General features: G+C 40.8%; 1 protein-coding gene across 2 annotated transcripts; it reads right to left on the bottom strand.

Moving 5' to 3' along the window:
• Nucleotides 1–1,630: 1,630 nt before the first annotated feature.
• On the bottom strand, nucleotides 1,631–23,161 carry ptdss1a (phosphatidylserine synthase 1a). Of its 2 annotated transcripts, XM_036558185.1 has the most exons (14): nucleotides 22,944–23,161; nucleotides 22,474–22,782; nucleotides 19,904–19,995; nucleotides 19,699–19,743; nucleotides 18,727–18,851; nucleotides 17,632–17,790; nucleotides 15,882–16,033; nucleotides 13,047–13,188; nucleotides 10,921–11,033; nucleotides 7,603–7,668; nucleotides 4,887–4,986; nucleotides 4,259–4,327; nucleotides 3,683–3,743; nucleotides 1,631–2,607 (listed from the first exon to the last, which is right to left on the bottom strand). In XM_036558185.1, exons 2-14 carry the CDS (start codon nucleotides 22,638–22,640, stop codon nucleotides 2,516–2,518), a joined length of 1,383 nt encoding a protein of 460 aa, XP_036414078.1. In that variant the 5' UTR covers nucleotides 22,641–22,782; nucleotides 22,944–23,161; the 3' UTR covers nucleotides 1,631–2,515. The 2 variants fall into 2 exon arrangements, with proteins under 2 accessions (XP_036414078.1, XP_036414077.1); XM_036558184.1 differs by lacking the exon at nucleotides 22,944–23,161 and having other exon boundaries at nucleotides 22,474–22,822.
• Between the last annotated feature and the right edge of the window lie 564 nt (nucleotides 23,162–23,725).

Raw genomic sequence — 23,725 nt, 5'->3', positions numbered from 1 at the left:
AAACACCTCAGCTAAACAGAGTTATGATAAAAACGAATGAGCGAAAGACGATAGAAGGCAGTTAATGCTGCGCACGCCAGGTCAGGCTAACCAGCTGTGTTTCCAATTCACTGCTAACATTATTAGCATCGTCTTGGGCAAAGGATTCTTTATTAAAGTGGTCTAATCTACACAGTTCAACTCTTTCCCCAACTGTAGTCGACCACGCGAGACATTTTGATTTCGGCAGTTCAATTCCTTGTTTTTGTACAGGAGCTACGAGGCTAATGTAGCTAACAAGTAATGGAAGCTATGTTGTTAGCAGTTAGCATAGTGCAAACTGAAGTTTATCAGGACTAAAACATGTTTGAGATGTTTGAAAAGCACAGATTGATGAACAAACTTGTTAAAGCGGAAGGTCATCTCTATTTGGACAACTGAGTAAAATATTACTGTAAATGACTATTTAATTAAATTAATGTATGATTTAATGACGTCTTATGGTCACTACAGGCCAATGTAACTGGTTTTATCACGAGAAATATTAGGTTTTATTCAGCACTCAAGGTGACGCGCTGATTTGGGTCAGAATTTTTTGGACCCAGGTCAGTCTCGGACTAAAAACTAGACGACGTGGTTTGGGTTGGGTCGGGTTCATTACAGAATTTTGTTGGGCTCAGGTCAGTTTCGGACTAAAAACTTTGATGCGATTCGGGTTGGGTTGGGTTCGTACAGAATTTTTTTGGGCTCAGGTCAGTTTCGGACTTAAAACTAGATGACGTGGTTCGGGTTGGCCTGGGTTCTTACAGAATTCTGCTGGGCTTGGGTCAGTTTTGGAATAAAAACTAGATAATGTGGTTTGGGTTGGGCCTGATTGTTACAGAATCTTGTTGGGCTCGGGTCAGTTTCAGACTAAAAAACTTCACATGGATCAACTTGGCTCAGGTTCTTATAGAATCGTGTTGGGCTCGGGTCAGTTTCGGACTAAAAACTTGATGACATGGTTCGGGTTGGCTCGGGTTCTTACAGAATCTTGTTGGGTTTGTTTGAGTTTCGGACTAAAAACTTAATGAAATGGTTCAGGTTGGGTCGGGTTCTAACAGAATTCTGTTGGGCTTGGGTCAGTTTCGGACTAAAAACTTGACGTAGTTCGGGTTGGCCTGGGTTCTTACAGAGTCTTGTTGGGTTTGGGTCATTTTCGGACTAAAAACTTGATGATGCGGTTCGGGCTGGGCCTGATTGTTACAGAATCTTGTTGGGCTCGGGTCAGTTTCAGACTAAAAACTTCACATGGTTCGACTTGGCTCAGGTTCTTACAGAATCGTGCTGGGCTCAGGTCAGTTTTGGACTAAAACTTGATGACATGGTTCGGGTTAGGTTGGGTTCTCACAGAATTCTGTTCGGCTCGGGTCAGTTTCAGACTAAAAACTTGATGTGGTTTGGTTTTGTTGGGCTTCGGTCAGTTTTGAACTGAAAACTTGATGACTTGGTCCGGGCTGGCCTGGGTTCTTACAGAATTTTATTGGGCTTGGGTCAGTCTTGTCATAAAAACTAGATGACGTGTTTTAGGTTGGGTCGGGTTCTTACAGAACCTGTTGGGCTTTCATCAGCTAAAACTTGATGATGTGGTCGATGGGTCCACTGTTCGGGTCAGTTTCGGACTAAAAACTTCATGACCTGGATCGTGTCAGGTTCTTACAGAAATTTGTTGGCCACAATTCCGGTTCGGAATGCTGTGGCTCGGGCTCAGACCAAAATTTTTATGTTTTATGGACAAAACTCAGGGTGCTCCTACTGTTCAGCCATGCTAGTGCAGTTTAGTCCATGTTTATAGACAATAGTGAGTCATGCAGTGTCAGAAATCACAGAATTAAGTCTATTAGAGATCATTAAACAACTCCACATGGTTTAAGGGCAGCGAGTGATTATTTCGGTATGCAAATAGCATGTTAGCTACGTTATCCTCACAGCTCCAGTGCTAAAACTAAACAAGAACCAAAACACAGCAACAAAATCTGAAGTAAGAAGGGAAAACTGTGTAAATCTGATTTTTCACTGAACTATTCCTTAAAGATGTGATGTAACATGAATGTGCGCCCACTCAAATGCTTTGCTTCCAGTTAACGTCACGAGCGAATGAATTGAAGAAATGTGATATACAAATAGCTGAAGTGGACAAAATGGACAAAACCTTAGTTGCGTGGTCATAAAACACAAAACAGTCAGTCATTCAACACAGAAAACACTATAACAAATACTGCAATACGGGAGATTAATGTGGCTTAATTCAGTGTGCACTCTGAAAGCTGCTCACCACATCATCATCATCATCAAACCTTCAGCGCCGCCCGGTGGCAGTGCCAGCCACAAACGCTACTGAAATGCTCCTAATAAAAAACCTCAGACGAAAGAGACGCGCCCCGTCCTGATGTATTCCCTCCATCATCTGGAAGGGTCAAACGCTCTCCTGCTCCTCTTCTTCTCTTTCTCCTACGGTGTATCAGTTCTGCATCAGCGTCTGCGGAATGGTCCTGTTTTATTTTTCCACTCCGTTGACGGAGTTGCTTTTTCCGGAGCTTCTCCCTCTCCTCCTGGTGGCGGAAGCCGTGGAGTCTGTCTCAAAGTCTCCTGCGTCCACACAAAAACACACAATCACAATCAGTGACAATCAAAACATTTCAGGTTTGTGTAATGACTGCTACATCTGTTGTAAATATAGTGGAAGCACAATGTAGGCGTTTCTAATAAAGTGGCCACTTAGTTGAAGCACAAGGTACGTGTTTCTAATAAAGTGGCCAGTGAGTGGAAGCACAAAGTAGGTGCTTCTAAAATATTGGCCAGGTAGTGGAAGCACAAGGTAGGTGTTTCTAATAAAGTGGCCAGGTAGTGGAAGTACAAGGTAGGTGTTTCTAATAAAGTGACCAGTTAGTGGAAGCACAAGGTAGGTGTTTCTAATAAAGTGGCCAGTGAGTAGAAGTACAAGGTAGGTGTTTCTAATAAAGTGACCAGTTAGTGGAAGCACAAGGTAGGTGTTTCTAATAAAGTGGCCAGGTAGTGGAAGCACAAGGTAGGTGTTTCTAATAAAGTGACCAGTGAGAAGAAGCACAAGACAGGTGTTTCTAATAAAGTGGCCAGTGAGTAGAAGTACAAGGTAGGTGTTTCTAATAAAGTGGCCAGGTAGTGGAAGCACAAGGTAGGTGTTTCTAATTAAGTGGCCAGTGAGTGGAAGTACAAGGTAGGTGTTTCTAATAAAGTGGCCAGGTAGTGGAAGCACAAGGTAGGTGTTTCTAATAAAGTGGCCAGGTAGTTGAAGTACAAGGTGGGTGTTTCTAACAAAGTGGCCAGTGAGTGGAAGTCAGTAGTCAATAACTGACCCCAGAGCTGCTCTTGGCTGGATATTTTGGGTGGCTGACCACTTTCAATCTGGTCAGCAGCAGCATTGCAGTCAGCAATTAATGGGAGGGCTGATGAATTGTGCAGCAACAGATGAACAGTCCGTAACTGTACACCTACATAGTGGAGCTATAACGCAGGCGTTTCTAATAAAGTGGCCAGCGAGCGCAGAATGAACATGTTTTCTTTTATTTCACCACTAGAGGTCGCTCTCTAGCAGATCAGATCTACAGCAAACGTGTTCCGCTCAGTCTACACAGACTTGAAGACGTTTCAAAAGATTTTCTCACGCACAGGGTTTTTTTTATACCTTTCACACACTCGTTGTCTCCGCTCTCGGCGTAAATGCTGTCCTCGCACTCCGAAAGACTCTACGGAAGAGGGAAACATTAACATGACCTTCACAACTACAAATGGGTGAAACCACTCAGCAGCTACAGTGTGTTTGTCTCATGCCATCATAAAAAAAAATACAGTGTGATGCATTTATTTTTAAGGGTGGTGATTCAACTGCATCACATTTGGAGCGTTATTTAATCATGTATGTGCTCATTTTTTAGCCATTAATAAAAGTCCAAGCCTATTTTCTAATATAAAAATTTTAAAAAAGGCTTGGTTGGTATTGTTACTGGTTTTATTCCATTTGCAGAAATTTACTCTGTAAATTTTTCAATATAATTGTAAATCATGCAAACATACATTTCATAAAAGCCCCATCTATTATTTGTACTCAACATCTGCAATATTTATTTATTTAACCAAACCAACTAACAAAAAAGGCTCTCCTGGTTCTCTGCGTACTCTGTATCAGTTCCCACATTTAGACAGTTTGGCATGTTTTGGCGCACTGTGTTTGTTTTGGCAGCTGACTGTATTTGTTTCTGACCTTCTCTCTGGGTCCGTAGGTCTCAGCGTACCACACCATCCCGTACAGGCAGAGGAACGTAATGAAGGCCTGGACGAGTGAAGACAGACACGGCACGATCAGCGAATCACAGAATCAACAGAACAAAACGATAAGCGGCACATTCACAACCTGGAATTAGACTTTTGTGTTCCAGAGAAAATTTGAAGGAGAATCTGAGCACTTTTTACAGCCCTAAGAGTCATTATTGATAAAAAAAGCATGCTGTAATTTTTATATGAATTATTTCTGGTTAATAATTTATTAAAACAAGTGAATAAACTGAGGGGAAAGTGCAGATTCTAAACCTTCAATCTACACCACATTAGTAATTAGAAGAGGAGATATTTTACTATGATTTGAATTTGATCATAAGTCGTTGTTGTACAGTCTTGTTTTGCGGAGAGAGAAAAACCTCAGAGCAAACGTTTTTGATGTCGATACAAATACAGAAGTGCAGATTCAAACCAGCTCATGCAGAATGTAAGAGGATATAAATGTAATTCAGTATGAAACTAATATAATTAATATATAATTACATTTAAACAGTGTAGAAAAACCTGCCGAATATTATAAACTATTTTATAATAATCAATAATGGAAGTCTTACCACACACAGGAGCCACAGGATCACGTAGAGGATCTGCGTCTTGGAGAAAAGATCCTGACCAAACTTGATGCAAGCTAACGCCTCGAGAAAAGCGATGGCCCTGAAAGAGGGACGAATAAAACAGAGAGATGAATATTGCAACAGATTAATCAAGATTAACAGACAGATTAATCAATAAATTAAGTAATTTGGTGTCATAACATTGGTTTACAAATATTAAACAAATTACAAAGTACAAATATTGATAATTAAAAACACATGTCTATTTAATAATATAAGTTTATTATTACAAAATAATTTACTCAATAAACTATTAGTTAAATTAATTAAATAATATTAGTTGATACAATAATATACAATTAATTTATTGTATTATTATGTTATACACATATATTTATTATATATTTAATATTTATTATATATTATACTGCTATTATTTTGTATTCACATATGATATTTTTAAATAATACTTTCATTTATTATATACATGTATCATTCAAACATAATTAACAAATGATTACCTAAATATTAAATTAAATATTAAGTAAAGTAAACGATGAAAAAATTATATAAGTTTAAAATAAAACATATTTAATTAAAAAACTATTAGTCTTTTAAATAATATAATATGTTTATTACAAAACCATTTACTTAAGAAACTATTAGTTAATAAATAAGTTTATTATTTATTATTATTATTATTATTATTAAAAATAATAAATGTAATTAATAAACTACTAGTTTATTAAATAATATAAGTGTATGATTCTAAGATAAACTTAAAGGGGGAATTTCACCAATTTTCATCCATTTCGGTCTAAAACGTGTTTTTAAAAACACATTCATGGTGGAGGGAGACATGCAGGGCGCTGTGAGGCAAAATAGTCCCAAAAGAATTTTTTTTTTCAGATTTTCCACTATTTACCATCATCAACGTTCCATATAAACTCAGAAGACTCGTGTAGGTTCACTGGTGGTTCTGGATAGTAAATAAAATGTCTATATTTGTGTTGTAGTCATGGCGACCCCTGGTTCCTATCACCACCACTGTAAAGAGATCTGAACCATTTCACACCAAACCACTCTGAATCTCTCTGATTACATCTCACACATGAAATTATAGAGAAATTTAGAAAGACTGGTGGAATTCCCCTTTAATGAATAAGATAAGGACAGAGAAACGTAACGGCCTGGTGAATCTACAGTCCTCAAAGCGTCATTCAGCGTATTTTCAGGCGTCAGTCAGAATCTGATGGTCTGTTTAAAAGCTCTAAAAGCTCTAAAAGCGAGAGAAACATTCTCTGTTTGATCTGCTGCTGTTTCCACCATCACTAAAGCACCAAGACTCGAGAAGCAGACGCTACGGGGGCTGCAGAGCGGGGGAGAGTGTGTATTAGAGTATTAGTGCGTTAAAGAAGTGAATGTGGGGTGGGTGGGTGGGGGTCTGTGGTTTAAAAGCTTGGCCAACAGCACAGAAACACTAAACACTCTCCACCAGTTAATGACAGCAGCTACAAACGCTGACATCTACACTCCACACCTACCCAACCACATGCCATGGGGTTAACTGGTACGTTCTCACTCTCACACTCACTCACACACACACACACACACACACACACACACACACACACACACACACACTCCCTTCTGTTAACTGTGAGTAGCCAAAGAAAGGGAAAAAACAAAAAGGTTAAATAATGTGGAAACACACAGGTCTGTAGTGGAGAAGAAACACAACAAACACTGCACAATGAGAAGCGGGGAACCTTCAGAGGAGGCCTTAAAGATTTACAGGAACCCAAAAAACAATCGACAGTAACATAACAGTCTGTAATTTTAGTTCTGTTTAATTAATACTGTAGTGTGTATATATATATATATATATATATATATATATATATATATATATATATATATATATATATATATATATATATATATATATAAGTAAGTAACTTTACAGGAGAAAGAAAAAACACACTTTTAAATTTTAAGTCAATGGAACCAGAATTTTTTCCAAGTCATTTTGAGTCGTTTCTTTTGGCCAATTCATGTTGAAATTTACACACAATGTAAAGGACAGTAGGTATTTTCAAATTATGTCAAAAAATGAAAAACAAAAATGGAGATGGTTTTGGTCCAACAGCGGTGATATATATATATATATATATATATATATACATATCAATCTCCTCAATGATAGTGATAAAACACAGCCAGATGGCAATAAAATGACTTCAGGAGGCGAGTTTTGGGCCGTAGTTTCTAAGAACCTGCATGTTCGTGTCACACTTGGTCATTTGATCTCGCTCTACTGATATCATGGACATCGTCGCTCTGGAAACCAAACCACTGATCTCCACAGGAGAAACAGTGTCAGTTATTCCAGCGGTCACTGGCCAGTCAGTGTAAGTTAATGTATTAAGATTTTATTTTATTTTATTTTAAGTAATTTTGGACCATTTCTGTTGCTTTGTTAGTAATTAAATTTGAACAAAGTCCAAACAACAAGTGACATTTTCAAATGATATAAACAAAATGAAAAAAACTACAAAAATGGAGATAAAGGTTTTGTTAAATATGATCTAAAGTAACACTTTATGATATTGTGTATCTATGTGTGAATATAAAGTGCTTTAAACATACAACTGAAGGCTGAGCTCTGACAGTCTGCGTTACACATGCACAGCTCGTATGTGTGACTGAAACTCACCCAAACACCCAGCACTGCGTCCCGACCCGTTTGCACTGCGTGTCTGTTAGATATGCATAATATTGCCTGTAGGAGAGAATTTAAAATGAAATTTATTATATTATTATTGAATCATTTAACACATTAATACTGATTTTCAGTCTCAAAGGGGAATTCCACCAATGTTTTTAAATTTCTGCATAACTCAGTGTGTGAGATGTAAACAGAGTGATTCAGAGTGGTTTGGTGTGAAATGGTTCAGATGTCTTTACAGTGGTGGTGATAGGAACCAGGGGTCACCATGACTACAACACAGATATAGACATTTCATTTACTATTTTACATATTTACTATTTACCTTTTTAGGCCAAAACCTTCTCATAAAACAGTGTCTCAGTCATCAGGCAGTGAATTCATAACCGTTTCATGTTGTAACTTTCTGTGAGGGAGCTTTTAGAGGTGGACGTCTGGTTCCTATCACCACCACTGTGAACAGTTCTGACTCGGGTAAGTTCCTCTAGAACAGAGCGTTTCACACCAAACCGCTCTGAACGACTTGGTGGAATTTCCTTTTAACAGTATTGATGACATTTTCTCCACTATAACATTCTACTCCATTAAACATTCATGTACAGCATGAGAAAATTATATATAAACGCATTCATTGGGGTGGCGAGTGTTTATCTGTTAAACACTCACATTCAAATAAATACAAATAAACAAATAAACAATCCGCTCTGACTGTTCTGTGAGTGAAAGGGTCATCTTAACCATGTCCAAATATCTCCTGGAGGAAGTCCAGTATTTACAAGTACCATCCAACACCTGGTTTATCTAGTCAACTATTATTAAATTAAGTCAAGTGGTGGAATTTAACAAATCCATGTGATGCTGGAGCGCAGCGAGAAGTCAGGAACCAAACCTGTGTTCCTCAAAATTACACATTCATAACTTCACTGAAAAAGTAAACAGTCACTGACTAGAAATAAGAGTGAGAATATTTCATGTGGAAAAAAATATTATTAAGAGGAAAAATTCTGGAACATTAGAATGAAACTGACGGTAGTTATACAAACAAAAAAAGAGAATCTGTAATTAAATATTATATGATTTATTTTATTTATTTGATAGACCTATATATGATTTTATACAATTTAGAATTTTAAATGTAGACACTATACAGACAAAATTAGCCGCTTCAACGTGCTGATCATTTTTTCATATAATCTTTAATATAGTATGTCCTAATAATCAAGTGCTACTAAATAATTCACTACTTCACTATAAATCGCTACACTTTTAGCAAAAATGGGTTCTATATAGAACTGAAAAAGGGTTCTCTGAGTCAACAGTTAAACCCTTTTTGGTGCCATTTTACAAGCGTTCTTTGAAGAACCATAAACAACTGTTTTTGCCCTTTCTAAAGAACCTCTGAAGAACCATTACTAAGAGTGCAGAGTGTGTACTATATGACCAAAAGTATGTGGACTTTAAAAGTGGCACCGTCAGGACACTGCCACTGAAATTTCTGCCCAGGTCAGTTGTCAGGGCTATTATTGTGAAATGGAAGTGTCTCAGAGCAACAACAGCTCAGCCACGAAGCGGTAGACCACCAAACTCACAGAGCGAGACCACCAAGTGCTGAAGTACGTAGCACGTAAAAATCGCTATCCTCTGTTTCATCACTCACTACAGAGCTCCAGACTGCCTCTGGAAGAAACATCAGCACAATAACGGTGCATCGGGAGCTTCATGAAATGGGTCTCCATGACTGAGCATCTGCCTAAGATCTCTATGTGCAATGCCAAGTGCCGGCTGGAGGGGTGTAAAACACGCCGGAGCTGGACTCTGGAGCAGTGGAAACGTGTTCTCTGAGTGATGAATCAGCTTCTCAATCAGTCAGTCTGACGGATGGATCTGGGTTTGGTGGAGGTCAGGAGAACCCTACCTACCATAGTGCACAGTGCCAACAGTAGAGTTTGGTGGAGGAGGGATGATGGGCTGGGCTGTTTTTCAGGGTTTGGATCCCTCAGTTCCAGTGAAGGGTGATGTTGATGCTACAGCACAAAGACATTTTACACAGTTATCTGCTTCCAGCTTTGTGGCGGCAGTTTGGAGAAGACCCTTTCCTGTTCCATCATGACTGAGCCCCTGTGCACAAAGCAGCTCCATAAAGACATGGTTTGATGAGTTTGGTGTGGATGAACTCCAGTGGCCCCCACAGAGCCCTGACCTCAACCCCACTGAACACCTTTGGGATGAACTGGAACATTGATCGTGAGCCAGGCCCTCTCGTCCAACATCAGTGCCTGAACTCACAAATGCTCTTTTGACTGAGTGGGCACACACTCCAACAGACACGCTCCACTAGCATATTAGTGCCCATGGTTTTGGAAAGAGACCTCCAATAAGCTCATATAGGCATGAAGGTCAGGTGTCTACATACTTTTGGCCATATTGTATACTGTAACTAGGCTTCAATTGCCAATTCAAGCAAACAGTTTCCTTTTACTTTGTTTAAAAGCAAAATAAATGATGTTTAAAATACTCTCATCTAAACATAATTTCACGTCATTTTTAGCATTTCTGACGGCTGGACGTAGCAGCAGTCGTCTACAGCAGAGCTCTGAGGTATGAAGTATAATAGAGAGAAAGCACAGCAGATAATTTATTCACTGTGAATACTCAGCTGATATAAGAGGCTATTAAAGGCGCATGACTGCACTAGTGCGGAACCGTGAAGTCTCAAACTGAATTTAGATATTTTGTTCGTCTTTGACTTAAAATGTCATATATATGCGTGTGTGTGTATATATATATATATATATATATATATATATGCGCTGTCGGAACAAAACTCTATTTTGGTTGTTTTTTAGTTTTTGGCATAGTTTAAAATGCCTGTTGCCCTTTACATTATGCATAATTTTTATGATGAATGGACCAAAAGAAAAAGCCCAAAACTACTTGAAAAGACCTCTGGTTCCAATGACTTACATTAAAAGTAAAGTATTTTTTTTCTTTCTTCTGTAAGTTACCATATTGGATATACGAGGTTTTGTTCAGACAGCAGCGATATATATATGCTTTTATATATTGTCTGTATTTCTGCGCATACTTTCATAAATATATACACACACACACACACACATTATTATATATATATATATATATATATATATATATATTAATTACTTATCCTGTAAGGGTTTAAGTATTAATAAACCTGGAAGACGTTCCAGACGTCTGAATATTAATGGCCCTCTGAGAAACTCGATTTGCAGTAACAGCAGTATAAAGTGTAGTGGGACCTGCGGGTGTTTGTGTGGGGTTGCTGACCTCACGGTGGGCGCAGTGATGATGCCGATGAAGAGAATGCGGCACCAGCTGAGAGCGTGGCATGCTGGGAAAACAAATATGTGCTTCAGGAAGAAGGTGTTGAGCTCCGTTAGCTAAGAAGAGAAAACAGAAACACCAAATTGAGAGTTTAGAGGTACATAAAGAGTACAGAGGTATATATTTGGTGCTATATAGAACGCTTTTCTAACAGGTTCTAAATAGATCCATCTACAGCACACTCTGAAGAAGGCTGATTTGACTGGGAATTAAATGTATTAGGGGTGTACATTGTGTAACCAAAAAAAACCCAAAAAAACAGGTGTAAAAGCTGTGAATAGTTAGAGCCGTGAGGGCTGTGAGGTCGTCCAGTTCAAGCGAGTTCAGAGCGGAGCTGCGGTGGAGCTGAGAGCTTCATTATCATCTAATCTGATCACTCTCGCCAGAGAGGACACTCTCACAAACACTCTGGAGAGAACACAGAACTCACTCCCCTGTCTCCCTCTCTCAGATATCACACTATAATTAATATTAAAGAGGCCCAGAGAGAGAGAGAGAGAGAGAGAGAGAGAGAGAGAGAGAGAGAGAGAGAGAGAGAGAGAGAGAGAGAGAGAAAGCAAGCAAGACAAAGAGGGAGAGAACATAGAGAAACAGAGAGAGAGAGAAAGAAAAAGACAAAGAGAGAGGGTAGAAAGAGAAAGAGAGTGAGAGAACCGAGAGATAGACAGAGACAGAGAGACAAAGAGAGATAGAGAGAGAGCGCGAGAGAGAAAATACAGAGAACAGAGAGAGAGAGAGAAAAGGGGGGGGGAGTGGGAGAGAGAGAGACAGACAGAGAGAAAGACAGCAAGACAAAAGGGGAGAAAACAGAGAAATAGAGAGAGAGAGAGGAGAGAGAGAGAGAGAGAGAGAGAGAGAGAGAGAGAGAGAGAGGGGAGAGAGACAACAGAGAGAAAGACAGAAAGAGTGAGGGAGGAGAGAGAGAAAGAGAGAGAGAGAACAGGGAAAAAGAGAGAGACAATAAGGAGGTAAAAAGAGAGAGAAAGAGAGAAGGAAAGAAAGAGAGCAAGAGAGAGAGCGAGAAAAAACAAAGAGAAAGACAAGGGAGGGAGAGATAATTGTTACGTCACATTTTAATCTGTCCGTGCTTCCTTCTTTCTCTTTTTTTATGTTTATTGATAACTGCTGTAGCGATTTTGTATCTTATTACAATTATACTAATAAAGCACAGCTGAGAGAGAGAGAGAGAGAGGGAGAGAGAGGGAGGAAGGGTAGGGAGAGACAGTGGACAGATCAGGAGAGAGAGAGAGACAAAGAGACAGCACAGAGAGAGAGAGGCACACAATAGAGAATGCAGAGGGCTCTTTCCTCGCTGTGGTAGCGCTGTGGGGGGAGGGCAGCGTTTGCTGAATGCTGCTGGGTTTTTACTCAAGTTTCGTCTCTAATGATCTCACTCAGCGCTCATACTTACACGGGTCAACATCACACGCCTGCGAGACACCAAATACCTCACGCCAAAAAATGATAGGTTGTATGTAAATTACATCAAAGGTAAACTAATTTTTCTAAACTTCTGCATAATTAAATGGTTTAGACAACAGAAGTTGTTCAGAGTGGTTTGGTGTGAAACGCTCTGTTCTAGAGAAACTTACAGAGTCAGAACTGTTCACAGTGGTGGTGATAGGAACCAGACGTCCACCTCTAAAAGCTCCCTCACAGAAAGTTACTACATGAAATGGTTATGAATTCACTGCCTGATGACTGAGACACTGTTTTATGATAGTTTTGAGAAGATTTTGGCCTTAAAATCCACTCATGGTGGAGGGATACACTCAGGGTGTTGTGAGGCAAAATAGTCCCGTAAAAACTTATTATTTCAGATCATCAACATTCCATATAAACTCAGAAGACTCGTGTAGGTTCACTGGTGGTTTTGGATAGTAAATAAAATGTCTATATTTGTGTTGTAGTCATGGTGACCCCTGGCTCCTATCACCACCACTGTAAAGACATCAGAACCACCACATCCGAGGTAAGCAGAGAGCATTTGATTTTAAGCCGAACTATTCATTTAAATGCTGAAACACTGTTTAATGCTGCTGAAATGTGTGGATGTTTTCGGGACCCACCTGCCAGACGATCATGAAGAGGTAAACTCCAGTCAGTCTCTGGAAGGAGGATTTGGGGTCAAACCAGCGCACGTAGGTCCAGCTGGCTGGAGTAAACTGCAGGACAGCACGCTTTATCTTCCCCGTGGTGGAGTGGATATCCCTACACACACACACACACACACACACACACACACACACACACACAGAACCGCTGTTAGAGCTCAAATTGCTCTGTGTGTAACATAACCTGCCTGTACTGCATCAAACACGTGCTAGTAAACAATCACATTTGCAGCTTAGCCACATTTCTAATCATGTATTATGATTAAAAAACAAGGAATGAAACTTCTGCAGCATCTCACTGTCACAACAAAACCCTGCAGCTTGTTTTTAATAATTTAACCCTTGTGTGGTGTTCAGGTCTGTGGGACCCATTTTCAATTTTTACCAAAAGAAAAAATTATGATTTATTATTATTTCACCCTCAGATTCTTGGTCTTTGCTCATTTTCTGTGAAGAACATATAAAATAACCCATTTTCAGTGTCTTCACTCTGTTCACCCCCCACACATTTATATTACACATGTGGTGTTGGGTGAACCTGCGGGGAGTAAAAGTGTGGAGGTGCTGTGTCCTTCACTCTGTTCTCCTCTTACATGGCCTCCTGTTAGTGTGTGTGTGTGTGTGAGGGTGGACAACATGGACAGCCGGCTGACTGGCTACAGCTGCTAAAGGAGAACCCTACGCTGGACATTTGTGATATTTTAAACATCTGGAATTTTTATATAAATTGTTTTGGCTGTATTGATTTTAGATAAACAATAATGCGGTGGGTCCAGCAGACCACTCAGTAACACACACATCAACACCACACAGGGTTGAAGCACCAGGAAACCTAAATATGTGTTTTCTGTCTAGCAAGGTTAATCTTGCTCTTGTGGGCCACAACCTCCACATTCAAAACATGCCCTAAATCTGACTTCCTGATGAATGGAAATCCACTAAATGGTCGATGTATGTCCTGGCCAATCACAAGGCTGAAGTGGTTTGTCCCGCCCACACAGCTTTACCCATAATGCCCAATCTCAATTCACCCCCACCCCTACCACTTAGTCCTACCACATCTTTGCATTGTGAAAGGGTTCTTCAGACTGATGGAGAACGTGGACAAAAAAGGTTCTTCTATTGTAACAAGCCTGACACCGTAACAACAGAAGAACCCTTTTCGGGGCAACGTAGAACCCCTTTCGAAGAGCTTCTCTATAGAACAAGCATGAAACGGTTCTTCAGATTGATGGAGATTGTGCTGTAGATGGTTCTGTATAGAACCATTTTGAAAAAGCGTTCGACAGAGCACCAAAAAAGGTTCTTCTATTGTAACAAGCCTGAGATCATAACAGTAGAAGAACCTATTTCGGTGTTATATTGAACCCCTGTCAGAAAGGTTCATGATGAAAATGGTTCTATATAGCACCAAAGAGAGTTCTTCTATTGTTACAATGTCAGGCTTGGTACAATAGAGGAACCTTTTTTGGTGCTATATAGAACCCTTCAACAAAGTTCTATATAGAACCATCTACAGCACATTCTTCATCAATCTGAAGAACCATTTCACTATGCAAAGGGTTCTTTGAGTGTTTGCATTTTCTCTACTAAGGAACCCTTGAAGAACCACATTTTTAATTGTGTGGATGAAGTTTTAGTGAGTGGACACAGCAGGGTCTACAGCACCACCTGTATACGTAGAACCCGTTTCACTCATTTCTCTGCTTCGCTTGTGCTGCTGTGTTCAGTTTCAGTGCTGATCAATTTTAGCCTCATACAAACATCGGTGATACTTCAAACTGTGTTTCCTGAGACTTTAAAACACCAGCTTCCCTGTGTTTTATGACAGAACAAATTTGAAAAGCAAACCTTAAAATAAAACCATCGACACAAAGTTGAGCCTCCTCTTTCAGCTAAAACCGCTGATGTACACCGGTCAGGCATAACATTCTGACCACCTCCCTGTTTCTACACTCATTGTCCATTTTATCAGCTCCACTTACTATATAGGTGCACTTTGTAGTTCTACAGTTACAGACTGTAGTCCATCTGTTTCTCTGATACTTTGTTAGCCCCCTTTTACCCTGTTCTTCAGTGGTCAGGACCCCCATGGACCCTCACAGAGCAGGTACTATTTGGGTAGTGGCTCATTCTCAGCACTGCAGTGACACTGATGTGGTGATGTGTTAGTGTGTGTTGTGCTGGTCTGAGTGGATCAGACACAGCAGTGCTGCTGGAGTTTTTAAACACCTCAGTGTCGCTGCTGGACTGAGAATAGTCCACCAACCAAAATATCCAGCCAACAGCGTCCTGTGGGCAGCGTCCTGTGACCACTGATGAAGGACTAGAGGATGACCAACACAAACTGTGCAGCAGCAGATGAGCTATCGTCTCTGACTTTACATCTACAAGGTGGACTGTCAAGGTAGGAGTGTCTAATAGAGTGGACAGTGAGTGGACAGTGTTTAAAAACTCCAGCAGCACTGCTGTGTCTGATCCACTCAGACCAGCACAACACACACTAACACATCACCACATCAGTGTCACTGCAGTGCTGAGAATGAGCCACTACCCAAATAGTACCTGCTCTGTGAGGGTCCATGGGGGTCCTGACCACTGAAGAACAGGGTAAAAGGGGGCTAACAAAGTATCAGAGAAACAGATGGACTACAGTCTGTAACTGTAGAACTACAAAGTGCACCTATATAGTAAGTGGAGCTGATAAAATGGACAATGAGCGTAGAAACAAGGAGGTGGTCAGAATGTTATGCCTGATCGCAGTATAAAGTATGTTGCGAGTGTATGTACTTGATGCTGGCCCAGTGGTAGGTGCGCATCTCCAGAAAGCGGCAGACGGTCATTCCCAGCCAGATCCCTCCACCATTACACAGCAGGATGTCCAGAATCACCTGATCCCACCAGCACTCCGCAAAGTTCGGCAGGAGGTGCATGAAGAAGAGCTGAGGAGAAGAGAGAGCATTTCAGAGCACTTTAAAAAATCTGGCACGAGGCAGAAAAGCTGCTTTAGGAAAAAAAAAAAACAACAGCTACTGTAAGAAATGTAGGTCATGAAAACTCATTACAGCAGATTAGTTTCAAACAATCACATTTCAGATAATTAGGTGTGACCGCCTGCGCCATAATCCACCCACTATACCTTAACCAGGGGATCAAAATGCTACAGCATTAAAGAGACAGAGAGAAATATCATATTTATAGGGGTTTCAGTCTCTCCCCCTCACCCAAAATTTAAAATTTGCTTCTCATTATGCACTGGAGCCATCAGCTTACTGTCTTAATTAATAAAAGCTTACACAACATCAATTAGCATGATGCTAACTGTATGCCTACATCATCACAGACTTGTCTCAGTCTGTGTGGAGGTGTTCAGTTTCTCTAACAGACCTGATTATGTAGCTTCTATGTAACTTCAGACACCAAAGCCGTGGCTGACTGACCACACGATGGGCCTGCGTTTGTTTCTGAATGAGTTTTTTTCCACCAACTTACCACTCTAATTACCGTCCACCTTAAGCCTAGGGGCGAGTTTAGGCCACCATATACTGGTGGCGATGCTACATGGTGCACCCCAAACATTTTAAATCACTGGTTTTAATGAAGGTGCGCCCATTCTGTTCCAGCAGTGGTCAGTTTCTCTCACTTTTGCCATAACTACGTTAAACTCATAGCCAGACCACAAAAAGCCACATTAGATCACATGACTTGAATTTACACCAATGAAAGCAGCTATTCTACCATCTTTAAGATAAACAGACAAATGCTAACCATGTGTCACCTCAGCTAACACAACTAGCCTGGTCTGAGTCTGTGAATCGTTAGTTAGCTCAGGCTAAATAGGGTAAATTCAGAAATGATGGCGAAAGTTTTATTCCATTAATTTATGAAAGTAGAGGGTAAAAATGAACTTCACGTTTATTGAAACTGTGCTGTATCTGCTGCGCGACACTGCGTGATGCTATGTGGGGCGTCCAGTGTGTGGCTGTTATATACTGAATATGACGTGAAGAAACAATAGGAAAATGCAAAAATATTCAGAGGTGATTTTTTCAGCATCAAAACTACACACGCTGAACGTGATGCAGTTTTTGTCTTGGAATGTTCTTCAAGCCCTAAAAACAGTTATGGCAGAATATATATATATATATAGGAAAGTAGCATGAGGAGCTTAAACACTTCATTCAGAAACGTGCATTCTTCTACATTTAACTCGACGTTTGTAGCTCAGTTTGAGCGGCTTAGGAGATTCTGATCCTTTTAGCGTTTGTGAAAAAGTTCTATTTGCTGGAACTCAGCTGCTCTGTCATCACGGTGGTCGTCAAGCCAGCAGCAAAGGCAATCGTGATTGGTCAGTGAGTTTTTGTTGCAGGCGAACGTTTGCAAAAATCAAGCAATGTCGCATTTTCACAGACTGAAAAATCACGTTTGTGTGAGTGTCGGTTACACGCGCTTGAATTAATTTACTGTCGTCCAAACAAATCGCACAAATAAACTGCAGTGGTGTGTAACGGCCTTTAGAGCGCAGCAGGGGGCGCAGTACCTCAGTAAGCTCCCAGGTGATGCTGATGGTCCAGCAGAGTCCGTAGCTCCGGATCAACAGCGCCTTCATGCCCCAGCCCCAGAAATGACTGAACGCAAAGATATCAAAATGGCTGAGGATTCGCTCCCAGGTGATCACGTGGCAGTTCACTGCGTACTCCTGCAGAGGACGAGAGAGAGTCGGTCAGTCAGCAGAGACGGATAAGAAAGAGCAACAGAATCAAAGCTGAACTGAAAGCATTTCATAAGAAGAGCTGGCGTCTCAGAGCGAGATCAGTGGCCACGAACATCTAAATATTATATACCTGAATATTATCTTCATTTCAATACTTAAGGAAAGATGAGGTGTATATAAGTAATAAATTAAAATTAAAGATTGTTTTAATATTTTACAATTTTACAGTAATTTTACACAGATTTCTTAAAGAAAAGGGAGGTTTGGGTAAAAACGTAATGTCAAAATTCACGATTCAAGGTGTTTTATGAAAGCAGTCACGGCTCTCATCAGTTAACACAGTTCAATTTACTGTAAATATCCAAGGAATCCCAGATCAGCACTTTTACTGTGAAAATTTTGAAAAATGGGCTTCTGGACAGGCTGCTTTGTACTTAATAATATGCCCATAGATCACATTTTTAAGTCCAGTTCTAGCTCTGCTTTTTGCCAAATTACTCCACAAGCAATGAGAAAACAGGAATCTAAAAGCTGCTCTATCAGAAAAAAAAAGCCTTCTATCTTCAAAACAGTAACTTTTTGAAAGAAAAAGCAACCATCAACTTTGAACGAATAAGACTTTGGTAATCTTGGACCATTTCTTTTGTTCCACTCATCATGAAATGTAAACATTTCATTTAAATGGCAGCTGGCATTTTGTAATTCTGCTATATAAATAAAGAAATAAACACATAACTCATTTAATTAAAAGAACAAAAATGAAGATCCAGTCAAAACTATGGCTGAATCACAAAAGGAACAGGAGAGTTCTTTTATCTAGCACACAAACCTGAAGGACTCATATCATGCAGATGAAACCTTCATACTCAGGTCAGAGCGACCCAGAGGACAAATCAGTGTGAATTCAGAACCTCCCCCTACCATGATGTCGGCCTCGCGCTTGGCGTAGCGGAGGTTTGGGTCCAGCCAGTACATCAGGGCCTTCACCTGCTCCCAGTTCAGGAAGATGATGAAGACCAGGAACAAGAAGTAGAGCACGCTCAGACCTGCCGGCCAATCAGAACAGCAGATTTCAAACACAGATTGTTCTGTCCAATAAAATCGGAGTCTCTAGATAAACAATCCAGATACTGGTCACATGAAGTGTAAATGGGGTCTTAGTCGTTACACAATTTACATTCCTGTCAACTTACTCACACACATTCTTCATCATGTGGCAACGAAGCACAAACATGCCTGAGACCCAAACTGGGTCACGACCCAAAGCTTAAGGAACACTGATTTAGACCACTGCAGCAGTGGCTACAGCAGAGTCAGTGAGTGTGTTTACATGCATTCAGTAATCCAATCATAATTGGATTTCTGCCTTTATCTGATTGCCTTTATTCAAATGGTTGTGTAAACAGCACACTCTGATTTCTGAGATCGAAGTGAGATCTAGAAATCTGATTAAGAAATCTGATGAAGAGGCTGGATTTTAGCTCAGTAATCAGACGTCTCAGTGCATGTGAACTCTTACTCTGATTTCTTTCGGATTTCTCAGTCTGAGCATGTGCGAAAACAGACGGCGGTACTGGAAATAAGCGAGCAGCGTCGCCGCGAGACGCAGCAAATCACTTTTGTAGTGATGCAGAAACCAAAAACATGCAAACTGCATGTAGAAATCAAAGCAGAAATCCGATTACTGTCTGACTCATGCAGACCCAGAGTTTCCCCATTATCTGATTACTGAAGTGCATGTAAACGTGTTGATCGGATTACTGACAGAATCTGATTTTCTGCAGTTGTCGGATTACTAAGTGCATGTAAACACACTCAGTGACAGTAATGTGCAAGTGAACAAAGACAGAACAAACACAGAATTTGATAATCAAATCAGACTCCGCTGCTCACCGAACACTATTCTCCATATCGCGGGATGTGGTCTCGTGAATGGACCTGCACAGAACAGAGAAACAATGATTATTCTGCTAATAAAACTCTTATTAAACAGTGCTAACGTATATAACCCACTACAACAGGACTGACCGAACTATCACTCACACGCTACTCAACGCGTCCTTAACTATCAGCTTCTTCATCAGATCAAGGTTCTTACCGTTGGGGAAGGCCAGCACACTGATGACCAAGAAAAAGGAGATGACCACTATAATTCCCACGCGGAGATTGCTGTCCTGATGACTGTCGTCTCTGCAAACAGAAGCCAACAAAACACAATTAGCACTCAGACACTGTTCCACTGCACTTCCCCCATACTGACCATGGAGGATGGACACCCACTGAGTACCGTCCCACAGAGCGAGAACATAAGAACGCAGTGCAACTGAAGGTGGTGATTCGACTGCATTGAGTTTGGAATGTCAGAATCAATAAGAATTGATCATAATAATATTCAATAAAGTGTGCGCTCATTATAGGACCAACACAATCTTCTCAGGCTATTTTCATAAATAATCCCGCCCCCAAAAAGAACTTCAGATTGTGCTGTTTTGCTTTATTGTCTGTGTTCCACTGCTGTGTCAGCTGTGTCTCCAGTTACATTTGCACATTCAAAATTATTTTTAAAGGTTTTCTGTATCATATCAACGCAATCATATCAAACTGTGATGGATGGATGGACGTATGGATAAGTGGATGGACGGACGGATGGATGGATATGATGAAAATGATGAATGAATGGGACGGATATAATGAACGGACTGACAGACGAACAACAGGATGGATAGGATGCATGGACAGATAAGATGGATGGATGGTAGACAGAAAGATAAGATGGATGGACGAAAGACAAATGGAATGGAAAGTATGGATGAATGGTTGGGCAGACAAGATGGATAGACAGGATGGATGAATTGATGGTTAAGATACACAGAAAGGATAAATAGGGTGAACATGATGGATGGATAGAATGGATAGATAAGATGTTTGTGCTGGATGGATAGCACGGATGGATGGAATGGATGGGTAGGATGAATATGATAGATGGATAGAATGGATGGATAGGACGAACACGATGGATGGACAGAATGGATGGATAGGACGAACACGATGGATGGACAGAATGGATGGATAGGACGAACACGATGAATGGATAGAATGGATGGATAGGACGAACACGATGGATGGATAGAATGGATGGATAGGACGAACATGATGGATGGATAGAATGGATGGATAGGACGAACACGATGGATGGATAGAATGGATATGTTGAACAGAATTACAGATGAATGGATAAGATGGACAAGATGCATGGACAGATATGGACACACTGGACTGTTAGATGGACAGTGTGTATAGTACAGATGAACAAACAGGATTGATGGATGGATAAATACCATGAAATATGGACACAATGGGCAGGATGGATAGGCAGCAAGGATGGATGGATGGATGGATGGATGACTAGATAGGATGAGTAGGATGGATGGGTAGCATCAGTGACAAAACACATCAGACACTCCTCTACACCTTACCTGTTCACAGTGACTTTCTGCGCCAGGCAAAGCTTTCAAGGACAGCTGTCTTTGTCAGCTGATAGTGAAACACTGACCTGCTCAGTGGTCAGAAAGAGGGCACCATGCCCCACCCCACAACCCCTCCACGCTAAACAACACACTGCAGCTCTTATTTCAGGGCTACAGATCATTTATAGTTTAATGTTTCTCAGCTCCAGTCCTGGAGTCCACACACACACAGGGACGCTAATGCTGCTAATGAGTGGCTCAAGAAATTGATCTGGGCTGAGTTTTCCAGAAGCACAAAGATGAGCGAGCCTCACACTGAACACTCTCTCTGCCAGTTAAGACGAGGTTATGATCTTATGATGCTTTCAGGAAGCTGGGCCCAGACTGACCACAGCAGCGTGAAGATACTGGACAGATCCAGAACGAGTTTAATGTGGCAATGACATGGATACATGTTAGACATGCTTTTGTCATAGTATTGCTGTAGGATTGAGTGTTGCTATAGTACTCTTGGTACTGCTATGGAGATCAGAATTCATTACAATAACAGTAGTCATTTTTACCATAGTATCGTTTTGGTATCGAGCATTACAGAGCAGTATCGATACCACACAGCATTCTGGTATCATAACATCCCTCCCCACCACCTCATCGAAACTCCTCTGATTTTTAAAAAATTCTACACATTTAAGTGGTTGAGATGTAAACAGAGTGGTTCAGAGCGGTTTGGTGTGGAAAAAGCTCCCTCACAGAAAGTTACTACATGAAATGGTTATGAATTCACTGCCTGATGACTGAGACACTGTTTTATGATAGTTTAGAGAAGATTTTGGTCTTAAAATCTATTCATGGTGGAGGGATACATAACATGCAGGGCGCTGTGAGGCAAAATAGTCCCCAAAAATACTTGTTATTTCACATTATCCACTACTTTACCATCATCAACATTCCATATAAACTCAGAAGACTCGTGTAGTTTCACTGGTGGTTTTGGACAGTAAATGACTATATTTGTTGTGGTCATGGTGACCCCTGGTTCCTATCACCACCACTGCAAAGAGATCTGAACCATTTCACACCAAACCACTCTGAATGGCTCTGTTAACATCTTACACACTGAATTATATAGAAATTTTGAAAAACTGGTGGAGTTCCCCTTTAACGGGGATTTGCCAGGTTTTTTAGGAGTCCGTTATCTCACCGGGCGAAGGCGAAGTACATGAGGCTGAGCAGGGTGCAGGTCAGCAGGGTGATGGTGTGGGGTTTGTAGAAGAACTCGATGGTGATGTCCTCCACTTGCTGCTCGTTGATCATGCGGAAATGCATCCTGTAGTTCACGTCGTCCTTGCTGAGGGTGCGCGCCGCCATGCTGGACACGCGTACACACACACACGCACACAAAGCGGGACTCACACGGACAGAGCGGGGCTGCGCGGCCGCGGCGGAGGATCAAAGCCCGGGACCGAGTCCCTCAGCGCGGATACAGGGCCTGGGCACAGCGGGCATGGATCTGGAGCAGCACAGAGACGCGCAGGGAAGGAGAGGAGATAGTGCGCATGCGCAGAGAGAGGAAAAAGAGGGAAGAAACAAAGCAGCGTTCAACAGCGTCAGATGTTCAACACTACATAACGTACCACTCTAATAAACCGACCTCCACTGGTTTTGACTTACTGTTTATTATGGTAGTTATGCGGTTCAGGACGTGAAGCAAGTGTTAGCAGAGATATTTCGATGGAGAACTCGGAGTGAACTTCCTGTTTGCCTGCTTAGCTTCGTTCTCGCCGACTTCTGGTTCGAACTTTCCGTTCCACCTTAAATGTAGCAGCGGTTGGTGCCATTTAAGGTGGAACGGACATTTCGAACAAGCTTCTCAGTCGCCTGGTTGGTCAAATTTTCCATTCCACCTTAAATCTAGCAGCAGTTGGTGCTATTTAAGGTGGAACAAACATTTCAAACAAGCTTCTCCGTCGCCTGGTTGGTCAGATTTTCCGTAAACTTCGGAACAGCAGCTTCTTCTTCGGCGGCGTCTCGTTCCAATTTTCCGTTCTACCTTAAATGATGCAGGGTCGGTGCGCTATTTAAGGTGGAATGGAAAAGTCGAATTTTTTTAATTATACATTCTGTCAGTCTGTGTACAGACACACAAGGCGTACATTGCAAACAGAGCTCCGTGTTGAACAGAAAAACCAACAGTTCAGAGGGAAAATATATAAATAAATAAAAATAAAATGAAGGCAGCTTAATGAGGATATCAAAAATTGGTGAATTACAGTTAACTGTGTTTGGGCTGTCTTGTTTCTCACACTTTTCAGGGACTTTTAAAACAAATGTTGATCTATCTTTCATAGATAGATAGATAGATAGATATGTATACAAATAGATAGGTATATAATAAGACAGACAGACAGACAGATAGATAGATAGATAGATAGATAGATAGATAGATAGATAGA

This window comes from Colossoma macropomum, unplaced genomic scaffold (assembly GCF_904425465.1).
Source record: "Colossoma macropomum unplaced genomic scaffold, Colossoma_macropomum, whole genome shotgun sequence".
NCBI lineage: Eukaryota > Metazoa > Chordata > Actinopteri > Characiformes > Serrasalmidae > Colossoma > Colossoma macropomum.
Note: the sequence above shows the minus strand (reverse complement) of the source record. Positions and strands in the feature narration are given on the sequence as shown.